Raw genomic sequence first — 12,966 nt, 5'->3', positions numbered from 1 at the left:
CCCGGGGTGCTGCGGGCGGGAGGGAGCCACCAGAATGGGGTGGGCAGGAGGTGGCCATGGGGGCTGGTGGTGGCCCAAAGGCGCCGCGCCGCGCCGTGTCCCCAACGTCCTCCAGCCCGCACGCTGAGGCCGGCCCAGCTCACCGCGCCTCACGCCATCGATCGGGCAGCGTCTGAGCAGCCGCTCGCCCCTGCCCACCCGTCTCCTCTCGTCGGGCTCTGTTTGAGCAGGGAGCCCAGCGGGCTCGGCGCGCAAGCCAAATATTTGGCTGCTGCTAATTGGCACCTGGATCAATTACGCTGCGGCTGGTGGGGGCAGGGACCGCCCCCTCCCCGTGTGTCCCCTCCTAGGGCAGCACGAGCTGCACTGGGGGTCCCTGCCTGGGTGAGGGGCTTCAACTGTGCCATGGGGACAGGGCGGTGTCGCCCGGTGGGGACAGTCCCCGAGCATGGGCTTGGTCTTGGCCCCAGCGCCCAAGGGAGCAGCCCCCAGGGGACAGCTGGAGGAGGCTCAATGGTGGCACTGGTGGCACCAGTGTCAGGAGTCTCACTGTCACTGCGTGTTCCCCAGTGTCACACGGCGTCGCTGCGTGGCCCCTGGGGTATGGCGTGGTGTCGCTGTCACTGCGTGGCCCCCACGGTGTCACACGTTGTCACCGTCACTGCACGGTCCCGCACGCGCTGGGTCCCGCACGGCCCCGAGGCACCGCACGGCGTCACTGCACCTCCCTGTTCCGTGGGGTGTCACACGGTGTCACTGTCACTGCGCGGTGCTCAGGGTGTCACTGTCACAGCGTGGCCACGGGGTGCCACACAGTGTCACTGCAGCTCCCATGGGTTGTCACACGGAGTCACCGTCAGTGCCGGGCGCAGGAGGTGTCACACCGCACCATGTCACCGCATGGCCCACGGGTGTCACGCAGCGTCACCGTCACTGCCGTCCCGCAGCGTATCGCACAGCGTCGCTGTCACTGCATGGCCCACGGGTGTCACCCAGTGTTGCTGTCGCTGCATGGCCCACGGGGTGTCACAGTGTCACCGCACAGCGCAGGATATCCCCCACAGCCACTCCCCTGCACGTCCCGCGGGCTGTCACCAGTGTCACTGCACGCCCCTGGGGTGCGCTGCGCCCAGTCCCCCTCCCTGCCAGCCCTGGGGACAGCCTGGGGACAGCGTCCCCGTGACCGGCTGCCCAAGGGCACAGCGGGTGGAAGGTCCCCAGCAAATACCGGTCACTGCGTGGCATCGGTCCCTGTGCCACCGCATGACGAGTCACCTCGGGGACACCGTGTTCACGTGCCCAGGGGACAACGCTGAGGTGGCCAAGAGCAGTGAACTCTGGGCTCAAACCAGCCCTGAACCCGCCCTTCCCGGCCCCACCAGCGGGACATGTCCCCGTGGTCCCTGAGCCTGTCCCCTCTGCCCACCCCATCCCATCCCCTGCTGCCAGGCGAGCAGTGATTTTCCATCAGTCACCGGCTGTCCCAATCAACCAGGCTCTAATTAAGTGTCGGTGTTGGCAGCCCTTAATTGCCAAGCAGTGGGAGGGTGGCGGCCCTGCTGTGCCCGCAGCCTCCGTAACGAGAGGCAGCGCGATGTGGCGGGGTTGGGGGCTGCAAGGGGGACGTGGTGCCCCCGCATCGCCCCCCCAGCCACAATGGGGTCACCCATCAGGACGAAGGACAGTGCCGGGCACAGGGCTGGGCGTGCTGCCACGGCCCCATACCGGGGCTGAGCCAGCTGGCCAGCTAGCCCATCAGCCAGCCAGCTAGCCCTCTAAGTCAACCACGTAGCCTGCTGGCCAACTGATGAGCCAGCTAGCCAACCAGCCTGTCGGACAACTGGCCACCTAGCCAACCAGCGAGCCAACCAGCCAGCCAGCCAACCCACCGTCTGGCCAGCCAGCCACCCGCCTAGCCGTCTACCAAGCAGCTGACCAGCCAGTTGGCCAGCCAGCTAGCCACTTGCCATCTGGCCAGTGACCTGCTGACCAAGCAGCCAAGCAGCCCCCTAGCTGTGTGGCTACCAGGACAGCCAACTGACCAGCTCTCTCGCAGAGCACGCGACCAGCCAAAGAGCCATCCGTGCATCCAACTGGCCAGCTAGCCACCTGGCCACCAGCCACCAGCCCAAAGAGCCAGCCAGTGGTCAGTCAGCCTCCAGGTCACCAGGCGGCTGGATGAGCAGCGCTGCCAGTGCAGTCGTGGCCCTGCCCCGTGCCTCAGTTTCCCTTGTTTCATGCCCCCAGAGCTCCACTGCGGTGCCCAGGCTCTGTGCCACATCTTCACAGGCATCACTGGGCTGAAAAAACTCATTAACAGCCTCGTTTAATCGCCTCTGCCTCCTAGCAAGGCTGTCATGGACCCTTGGTGCAAGGGACGCTGTGTGACTGTGGGTGGTGGCGCCCAGCGTGGGCGATGCAGGCGCTCACCTGCGTTTGCAGGCACCCGTGTGCAACACCCTGCTGGAACAAGTGCACCCTAAAGACACGCACACGCACACGCGTGCCCCTCTGTGCACACACACACACACAGCTCCTCTCCCCCGTGTGTGCCATGCGTGTGCCATGCTCAGCTCTGCAGCACCCCCTGGAGATGGGGCTGGGGGCTGGGTGCCCTCCCAGTGCCACCCCACATCCACAGCACCCCCACCACGTCCAGCACGCCTCGTCAGCTCCTGAACCCGCTCGGCTGCCACGGGAGGGGAAACTGAGGCACGGAGCAGCTCCGACCCCACCACGCGGCCCCGGCACCGCCTGCCCTCTCCCTTCCCCAAATCCTCCCTAATGAGCTCCCGAGCGAGCAGCGGGGCCGTGGCCGCCCACCACTGCCCCTTGCCCCCGCGCCGTCCCCCGCGCCCCCCGAGCATCGATCGGGCCCCCCGCCGGCAGCGGCCCCTCTGCGCCCCCCGGCCGCCCACCTCCGCCTCATTATGCAGAGCAAACAGCCGTGGGCTCGGCTGCGCATCGATTCTGCGGGAGCTGCTGTTTGCTTAACCTTTGCAGAGAGCGGCGGCTGCTCGCGTCGAGCGGAGCCGCAGCCGCTGCCTCTCGGCTTTGTCCTTCTCCAGCCCGCGCCTGCCAACGGGGCCCTGCCAGGCTGGCTCCCGGCGCGCTCCTCTGAGGGGCTGCGGTGGCCACGTGTAGGGGGTGGGGATGGGGACACGCTGGGGGCTCCCTCATGGGTCACCCGGGATGTTGTCCCCACCTGTGCAGCTCTGCGGGCACAGGGCAGTGCTCCCCGTGCTGGATCTGCAGGGACGTGGTAGCGAGGGTGGTGGCAGCGCCATGGGGACATGGTGGCTGTGGTGGTGGCATTGCCATGGGGACTTTGTGGTTCAGGGGGGGGATGTGGCCATGGTTGTCTTGTGGGGACGTGGTGGCCCAGGGTGGTGGCAGTGCCATGGGGACGTGGTGGCTGGGCTGGTGGTAGTGCCATGGGGTCCTTTTGGTCTGGGGTAGGGAGGTGGTGGCAATGCCATGGGGACGTGGTGGCTCAGGGTGGTGGCAGTGCCACACAGGGATCTTGTGGTCTGGGGTGGGGACGTGGCTGTGGTTGTGCTGTGGGGACCTCGTGGTGGCCCAGGGTGGCGAGGTGGGGTGTGGTGGTGGCCGTGCCATGGGGACACAGTGGCTCGGGGTGGTGGCTGTGGTGTGGGGACGTGATGCCCCTGGGCTGCCCCCCCGATAGGCACGCAATGGGCAGGGACAGAGATGTCCCTTGTCCCTTGCCCCTTGTCCCTCAGCATTAGACGCGTGCCCTGCTACGAGCAGGGGTGCCCCACTGGGATCCCTCCACGGCCACCCCATCCCTGTCCGCGTCCCTGTCCCCGTCCCCACGCAGAGCCCCGTGCCCACCCGCAGCAGCACCGTGCCGGAGGGTGACTCACGTCACCGTGGCCTCGCCGAGGCGTATTTTTAGGAGCTCATTAGAAAACGAAAAGAAAAGGGGGGGAGAAGGAGAAAAGAAAGGGGGGAGCGGCAGTGGAGCAGGACTTGTTCTTCCCCTGGTGACAGCTCGGAAGGGGACACGGAGCCAGTGTGGGGGGCAGCACCCCCACACCACAATACCTACAAACCCCAAAAAGCCCCCAGAGCCAGCGCCTTGTTAAACCACCAGGAATAATTGCCTCCTCCTCGGGAGCTTCTTATGAAACATGATTTTTTTTCTTTGGGGGCATCTCCATCCTGCTCTCCGGCAAGCAGCGGCGCGGGTCGGAGCTGGCTAATTGATTCCTGCTCGCTGATTAAATTTGGGGCCCTTTGTGGGAGCGGCGGGGGGACGCGGGCACCTCTCTGGCTGCCAAAGCCCCCATGGCCCTGCGTGGGGATGGTCCTCGCACCCCCGGCTTCATTAGGGGGTTGGGCGTTGTTTTTGTCCCCATTGTGTCCCCACGGAGAGGGGACAGGCGCGGATGCACCCTGCTGTGCCTCCCGTGGGTGCCACCGGGGCTGATGCCACCGCCACGCTGCCACCCGCGGCGAGCGTCCCCAGGCCACCGGGGCGGCCGAGCCCTGCGCGTCCCGGGGCTGCGGTGTCACTCGGGCGGGTGTCACCGGCAGCGGCCCCGGGGGCTGCTCTGCTGCCACGGTCCCTGCGTCCTCGTCCCGCTCCCCGCCGCTGCGGTTGGGTCCCGGTGCCGGAGGCGGCTGTCACTTCCCATCGCGTCGCTGGCCGCTGCGGCCGCCCAAGATGCCAAGCGATGACGAGCGGGCTCGCGGCCCCCCAGCCCCTGGGTCCTCGGCACGAATGCAGGGTGACAAGCGGCAGAGCAGGGCCACCGAGCCCCGGGGCGCAGAGCGAGCTCTGCCGCAGGGCTTTGTCCCCGCTGCCACCGCCACGGCCATGTGCACGCGTGTGCCTGCTCCCCCAGCAGCGCTCCGGTGCCATCTGGGGGGGGGCTCACAGCCCTGTGGCACGGCCAGGTTGGGGACACCGTGCTCAGCCCTGATGCCACCAGCGGTGACATCCCACCGCATGGCCCCATGTGGATCTCCAGGTTGGGGTGAATGTGTGGGGCTGGGGGAGGATTTTGGGGTGATGGGGACATGGCAGTGGGACAGCGAGGACCAAGGTGAAGCTGGAGGCACCAATGCAGGACAGGGAGGGACATCTGAGGGACCACCGGGCACCCGCCCACCTCCCACCCCTCCAGCCCGGTGGCACACCGTGGGGACACGGGGATGTGGCCACCAGCGGGCACTGGGTTGGGGCTCGGGGTGCTCAGAGCAGTGAGGCTGTCCCCAGGTGCCCTTCTGGGACAGGCACCCAAGGGACAGGCAGCGTGGCACCGCGGGGTGCTGGGGCTCCTGCGGCCTGCGTCTGTCCCCAGCCGTCTGGCTGCTCCGGCTGCCTCTGGCCCTGCTGGGGACACCGCGGGTGGCCCTGGGGACGTCCCCTGGTGTGGCCCCGGGGGCTGTGTCCCCTGTCCCCAGGGTGTCACCAGGCTGTGGGTCCCATGGGTGTGGGTGTCCTGCGGGGGGACAGCTCCGGACCCGGCGGGGCTGCATGGGGTGGCCGGAGGGGACGTGGGGGTGACACGGGTGACGCTGGGGGGGGAGCTGCGGTGGTGTCCCCGGGGGGGCTACCAGGGGACCGCAGGGCAGGGGGGGGGGGTGGCACAGCCCGGGGGAGGGGGCGTGGTGGAGGGGGCGTGGCCTCGAGGGGTGTGGCGGGGGGCGTGGCTCCCACCCGTTTGCGGCGGGAGGGGGCGAGTCTACGAAGAGTGGGCGTGGTTATGGATGAAGTGGGCGTGGTTATGGAGGTAATGGGCGTGGTCATGAAGGGAGTGGGCGTGGTTATGGGGTTTGTGGGCGTGGTTATGGATGGACCGGGCGTGTCTATGGGCGGAGTGGGCGTGGGTACGGAGGGAATGGGCGTGCCCACAGCCGTTGGGGGCGTGCCCAGAGCGGGAGGGGGCGTGTCCCGAGCGCCGGGTGGGCGTGTCCTCGCAGGAGGTGGGCGTGGCTTCCCGGGAGGGGGCGTGTCCGGGGCGGGCGGGCGCGGAGCGCACCGGAGCCAGCGGAGCGGAGCGGAGCGGCCAGCGCCGAGCCCCCGCCGCCGCCTCCCTGCCCAACGCCGCCGCCGCCGCCGCCGCCCTGCCCGCCGCCGCCTCGCCCCCCCCCGCCGGCACCATTCCCCCCGGCGGGCGGCAGCGCGCCCCGGCCGGGCGGCGGCTCAGCCTCGGCCGCAAAACTTTGCTGGCGGCCGCGGCGGGCGTGGTGATGGTGCTGGTGCTGGTGGTGCTCATCCCGGTGCTGGTCAGCTCGGCGGGCACCGACGGCCGCTACGAGATGCTGGGCACCTGCCGCATGGTCTGCGAGCCCTACGGCACCGCCGGGCCGCTGGGCGAGCGGGGCCCCCTCCCGCCGCCCTCCACCTTGGTGCAGGGGCCCCAGGGCAAACCGGGCCGGCCGGGCAAGCCGGGCCCGCCGGGTCCCCCCGGGGAACCGGGGCCGCCGGGGGCCGCGGGGCCGCCGGGGGCGCGGGGCGAGGCGGGGCGGCCGGGCCCCCCCGGGCTGCCGGGGCCGGGGGCCACGGGGGCGGTGAGCACGGCCACGTACAGCACGGTGCCGCGCGTCGCCTTCTACGCCGGCCTCAAGAACCCGCACGAGGGCTACGAGATCCTCAAGTTCGACGACGTGGTCACCAACCTGGGCAACAGCTACGACGCCGCCTCGGGCAAGTTCACCTGCGCCATCCCCGGCACCTACTTCTTCACCTACCACGTCCTCATGCGCGGCGGCGACGGCACCAGCATGTGGGCCGACCTCTGCAAGAACGGCCAGGTAAGGGCCGGCCGCCGCGCCGGGCTGCGCGCTGCAGGGATCGGAGCTGCCACCACCTCCCTCGCCCCACAGAAGGGCTCCGGGGCCTCCCCGGGGTGCCCTGAGCTCCCCCCAGCCCTGGAGATGCACCCCGGGAGCGCCCTGCCCGCCTGCTGCTGGCAGTGGTGTGCTCCGGGTGCACCCTCGGGGTGCTCTGCCCTTCTCCCAGCCCCGGGGACGTTCTCAGCATCCCCCCCAGGGTGCCCCCTCTCCTTCTCCCAGCTCCGGGGATGCGCTCCAGGAGCACCCTGAGGTGCCCTGTGCTCTTCTCCCACCCGGAGATGTGCCCTGGGTGCCCCCCCAGGGTGCTCTCTCCTCCTCCCAGCCCCACAGACAAGGCTCTGGACGCCCCGTCCCTTTCACAGCGCTGGAGATGTGCTCCGTCCGTGCACCCAGGGGGCCCCGATGTGTCCCCGGGGGTCCTCCTTGTCCTTTTCTTGGCCCTGCAGACGTGCCCTGCCATGCCTTCAGGGTGTCCTCGTGGTCCCCTGCCATGTCCCTGAGGTCCCTTGTCCTCCCCGGCCATGCCAGCATCCCCATGGACCATGCAGGCTGCCCTGCCCTGGGGACTCCTCCGCAGGGACAGCATCTGTGGTGGCCTCGAGAGGGGCACCGAGGGGGCTGCGCAGCCCCTGCCCCGCATCCCTGGAGCCGGGTCCACAGTGCCCGGCACCTGTTTTGGGAGCGATGTCCCCATCTGTGGCTGGCTGCGCAGCCACGCACCCGTGGGACATCCCGCCTGCCCTGGGGACAGCCCCTGGGGCACCCTCGCAACCCAAGGATGGGACTGGCTCCCCGGTGCTGGTGCCTCCCCCTGGTGCTGGTGGCCCCCCCATGCTGGAGGGCAGCTTGGGGCCGTGGTGGTCCCTGCGTCACCCTTGAAGGACATCTGCGCAATGGGGGGGGGGGAGGGCAGAAGCTGGCCCTGTCCCTGCCACCCCTGCCCTCCGGCAGCCCCCCCAGCCCTCTCCATCCCCAAATCCCAAGCTGTCCCTGAGCACCATTCCCAAGATTTTCTGGTGATGCCCGGAACGGTGCCTCTTCCCCCCGCCGTCCTCCCCACCCGCGACTCGAGGCACAGATCCTCAGCCTTTGCTGGAGCCTTGGCTGTCACACTCGAAATGTCACCCGAGCTGAATTTCCTCCGGTGTCACCGTGGCGGCTGCGGTGCGGTCGTGCTGCCGCGGCCGGGATCCATCCCCGGGGAAGGACGGGCAGGGAATCGCGGCAGCGCTGCCGCTGCCCCCGGCTCCTGCCTGCCGTTGCTTTTGCTGTTTTGTCTTCCCCCCACACGAAGCCCCGCTCCTGGCACCCTGATGCACTTCAGCACGCACCCGAGTTTAAGCCTCTAGGCTGCCAGATTAAGCCAAGAGTGAGTTATGAACCCAAAATCATCCTCGGGCTGTGATCGCTGGGGAGCCGAGCACCCCCGGCACAGCCGCTGCGCTCCAGCGCTTCGCTCCGAGAAGCTTCGGGCTCGGCAGGGCAGGAGCCCCCAGCATCGTAACCGGGGCTGCTGTGACCGAGCAGTTGGATTTTTCTTTTCTTTTCTTTTCTTTTCTTTTTTTTTTCCCTCCCTTCACTTGCACCTGCTTTTTACAGCCCCGAACTGGGGGATCGTGGCGATGCCTGAGCACACAGGCTGCTTTTCCCCATGGCGACAACTCGGAGCATCACCCGCGTGGCATCCCCTGCTCGCGGGGTGAGCATCTCCCACGGCACCTGGATGGCTTTTTCCTTCCCTAAGAAGCCCACACAGCGATTCGGGAACCCGACCCCCCCGAAACCGAGCTGGAAGGGGGGGGCACGACCCCCCCATCCCTTTCCGCACCCTCGCCGTTCAAAGCTTGGGTCGCCGGGGCGAGCGCGAGCCTCCGGTGAACCGCGGGGCCCACGCGCCGTGGGCTTGTGCCGGCGCGGCGAGGCGCTAACAGATGCGTTTCCAGAAGCTACAAAGCCCCTGTCAAGAGTAAATAAAATCAGTCGGGCGTGCGCCTGCAATACAGCTTAATCATCGTAACGGCGGTCCTCGTCGGGCGCCTGAATCGCAGCCATCTCCACGCGCCGGGTACTAATTACCAACAAGATATCACCGCTCAAATATTTATAAATAAGCAGCTCGGGAGGTGGCTGAGTGCTTTGGGCGGGAGGGAGGGCTGGCACGGGGCTGGAGCGGAGGGAGTTTAAAAAGGTACAAAAAAAAATGCATAAAAAAGCAGAGGAATTGGGCTTTCTGCTCTGGAAACACAGCCCTGTGACAGCCAGGCGATGCTCAGCCAGCCCGGGGTGTGCTGTGACCAGGGGGCTGCACCCCGGGGGATGCGGGGGGCACCCGCTGAGCACCCCTGGGCACCAGGGCCGGGGCCACCGCGGCGCCTTTCGGGCTTTTGTTGCTGCCAGGGCTGCGCGGGGCGAGCCGGCGCCGGCAGCGTCCCCGCGGGAAGGCTGCAGATCACCAGATCACCCTTGGACTTCTCTGCAGTCCTTGTGCCCGGCTCGGTGACCTGCTCCTCGCAGAGGTGATGCCCCGGGGGACGCGGTTGGCTTCCCCATGAATAAATGTCACTCCCGGCATCGGACGTGCCCCCAGCCCCAGCGGCAGCCCCCGCGTTAATTTTTGCGCAGGAATCAGCTGCGGGGCGGTGAGCACTGGAGGATGCTGTGGTTTGGTGCAGCCCCGGCCCCGTCGGTCCCGGGGGGCACACGTCAGCCCCCCCCGGCCCCTGCCCCGCTCCCACGTCAGCCCCGGCCCTGGGGAGCGCAAAGTCCCGCAGCCCATCGCCCCCGCACCATCGCCCCGGTGCTCAAGTTAATGAGAGCCAGGGGAGCCCCGGTGCCGGGAGGGAGCAGCTCCTGATGATTAATTAGCATTAATTATTCTTATTTGTATTAGCTTGTAGCCGTTCCGGTGAGCGGCGAGGAGAGAGCGGGGCGATGAGCTGGTCTTTGGGAGAAAGGCGAGCGGTGGGGACAGGCGGACGGACGGGGCGGCTCGGTTGGGTTGGAGCTGGGTGGGGGTGGGGGCACAGGGGGTGCCACCGCCGCCTCGTCCCAGCCTGTCCCACCCCCACGGAGGGTCCGGAGGTGCCACGTGTATGCGGGAGCGGATGTCACCACGGTGTCACTGTCGCAGGGCGAGCCACAGTGTCACTGTCACAGGGCAAGGGCCGCCCTCGTTTTGTAGGACAGCACCTGATTTGTGGCTGTGCCACGTCCCGTGGGGTCACAGCAGGTTTGGGGTGGGATTAGGGACCCCGGTCCCTTGTGGCTGGCAGCAGTGCCAGTGCTGCTGGGTGTCCCGGCACAGGCACCGTCCCCAGCGCTGTCTCTGGCCGTGTGGCTGTGACAAGTGACGGCTGGGCTGCGACGGAGCTGACGGTGGTGAGAGCAGGGTGCAGGTGACTCTGTGGTCACCACGGGGACAGCACGGGGAGTGTCCCCAAGGTGGGACAGAGGGAGAGGTGTCCGTGGGTCTGTGGGGACATGGGTACCCGCTGCATCCTGGGGTGCCTGGATGCGCCCAAGGGCTGCGTGTTTGGCCCCAGGCGTGTGCTGGAGAGACCAGTGTCCCCAAGGCATGTGTCACAGGGTGTCCCCAAACACCCCGTGACGTCCTTCCGTGGTGGGGGACAACAGGGGTTGGGGCATGGCTGCAGTGAGCGGGGTCTGTGGGGCCATGGGCTGCCTGCATCCCCTGAGTGCAGCCCTAGGGTCACCTGGGTTGGTGACAGTGGCCAGCCCCCCTGGCCCCCCAGCTGGGTACCATGTCCCCACTTTGAGCTGCTTCTCCCTTCCCACCCCCTCTCTGGGGGCTGCGCTCTTCCCCATGGCAGTGCCGTGGGGAAACCGAGGCACGGAGCAGCGCTCGGCCGCCTGCACCACCCCGGAGCTCCCCGCTCCCTGTGTCCCCCATGGTCCTGGGGACGAGGCCGTGGGGACGAGGTGGTGGCACCCCCGCCTGCCCTGCCGCTGAGGAGCTGGGAGCTGCTCAGCCCAGCCCCGGCGCTGCCATTTATCTTCCCTGGTTAGCGAGGAGGGCTGGCGGGTGCGCGGTGACGAGGCGGCTCCTTAACGAGGGAAGACGGATGGCACCGCGCGGCTCCCGCTGCAGCGGGGACAGGGCTGGGGAGGGGGGGGACAGAGCCGAGTGGCTCTTCCTGCCTCCCCTTTCCCTCTGCTGCTTCCCACCCTCCTCTTCCTCACCGCAGCCCACGGGGTGCAGTGGCAGCGCGTGTCCGGCCGCCAGCCCGGCTGCGTCCCCCGGGGAGCGGGGTGCTGCACCTGAGAGGAACCCCCCCGGGACGGGGGTGCTTGCAAGCTGCACAGTGCCACGTGGTGGGGTGGAAATAGGGTGAATTTTATTGTGGTGACGGTGCTGGTGCTCGTGACAGCATGAGGGGTCTGTGTGTGTGTGAGAGCCATCCCCGGGGACTGTGCTGGGCCATCAGTAGGTTCCAGAATGAACAGCTCCTGGCTGGAGGGGTTCTTCGCTCCCGCAGGCTGGGGAGATGCCTGTAAAGGCTGTGCTGCCTTTACACCCAAAGGCTTTTGGGGTGGCCTTGCTTTGTCCCCAGAGGTGGCCACGACCCTTTGCTGTGGGTGCCGCGGGTGCCTCCCTCCTCCTGCCACCGCTTTGGGGCCCCGCAGCTGCTCAGCGGAGCCTCCCCGACCAGCACCAGCCAATTTAGAGCCCATTCTTGTCAGTTATAATTAGGAGCCACTTCTCCCCGGCGCATCGCTTTGTATTTCACACGGGATTTTACCTGCCGTCTTGTCACTGTCACCCGGCACTGTGAGATCTCGCTGCAAGGCTCCGGCGCCGGCTTAGATTTGATTACCCAAATCATTCTGTAGCAGCAGCAGGCTCCAGCCGCGGCGCTGCTTCTCCAGGAGGTTTTGCGTCTGCTGGGCAGGCGCGGGCTCTGCCGGGTCCTCGCTCGGAGGCAGCTGTTGATGTGAGCGTCCCCTCCTGCCCCACACCCGGGCTGTGGCCCCGTGTCCGAGCCTGCCAGGATGGGAGAGGCTCAGGGTGCTGCTGGGTGCCACCGTGGTGGCAGAGCCCTGCCAATATCCCCATGCCGGCGCTGTCTCCTCTAGCTGGGTCCCAGTTACCCGTGGGTGTGGGTCCGAGGCAGCCTGGAGGGAGTGGGAACCGTGCCCCCGGGCACCCATGGGTGTCCCACGGGCATGCAGGAGCTGCACAGAAGCTGCTCTTCTGCATTCCCCGCAGCCAGGGCCGAGGCAGGGACATCAGGACCCGGAGCTGGGTGTCCCTCGGGGTGGCTGAACGTGGGGTGAAGATGGGGCCATAGGGACCTGCAGGTGAGGCAGGGCCGTGGGACGTGGCCGGGCTAACGCCGTGTCCCCTGCGCAGGTGCGGGCCAGCGCCATCGCACAGGACGCGGACCAGAACTACGACTACGCCAGCAACAGCGTCATCCTGCACCTGGACGCGGGTGACGAGGTCTTCATCAAGCTGGACGGGGGCAAAGCCCACGGCGGCAACAACAACAAGTACAGCACCTTCTCGGGCTTCATCATCTACTCGGACTGAGCCTGGACCCGCAGCATCGCCCCGCGGCCGTCCAGCCCCACGGCATCTCCCCACGGCACCCCCCGACGCCCACCCAGCCCCACAGCATCCCTCTGCCATGGTTCGGACCCATGGGATCCCCGTCCTCCGTCCAGCCCCACGGCCTCCCCCCAACTGCTGTGCAGCCCTACGGCCACCCCCTGCTGCTGTCCAGCCCCACGGCGTCCCCTTGCTGCTGTCCAGCCCCGCGGTGTCCCCCCGCTGAGGTCCGGGACGTCCACCCCGGCTGGCTGTGGGGCCCCAAAACCCCGCTCCCCCCCGCCCGCTCACCCCAACGCTGCTAACTCGGGGCTGGGGGAGCAGAGGGGCGGCGGGCAGGCAGGAGCCGGGGGATGCCCTGCGCTGCCCCTTCCCACCCCGTGTCCCCTGGCTGTGACCTGCTTGGCCCCACGGTCCCCGCCGCGGGCGCGCCGGGCTGTAGATATGTACAGGAGCCCTATGGGTGCCCCCACCCCGCGCTGGGGCTGTGCTGGGGGGGCCACCGCTGCCCGGTCCCGGGCGACTCCACGGTAAAGCAGAGCTGTGACCTCCCCCGTGTGCTGTCTTTG

At 68.2% G+C, this 12,966-nt stretch overlaps 1 protein-coding gene across 1 annotated transcript; it reads left to right on the top strand.

Moving 5' to 3' along the window:
- Positions 1 to 6,207: 6,207 nt before the first annotated feature.
- On the top strand, positions 6,208 to 12,379 carry C1QL1 (complement C1q like 1; the record flags this gene model as incomplete). Its single annotated transcript, XM_084301058.1, has 2 exons — positions 6,208 to 6,786; positions 12,200 to 12,379. The coding sequence occupies exons 1-2, from the start codon at positions 6,223 to 6,225 to the stop codon at positions 12,377 to 12,379; spliced, it is 744 nt and encodes a 247-aa protein (XP_084157184.1). The 5' UTR covers positions 6,208 to 6,222.
- Between the last annotated feature and the right edge of the window lie 587 nt (positions 12,380 to 12,966).

Source organism: Netta rufina (genome assembly GCF_964035555.1).
Source record: "Netta rufina genome assembly, chromosome: 24".
NCBI classification, from domain to species: domain Eukaryota; kingdom Metazoa; phylum Chordata; class Aves; order Anseriformes; family Anatidae; genus Netta; species Netta rufina.
The sequence above is the reverse complement of the archived record's forward strand: the minus strand, read 5'-3'. Positions and strand labels throughout refer to the sequence as shown.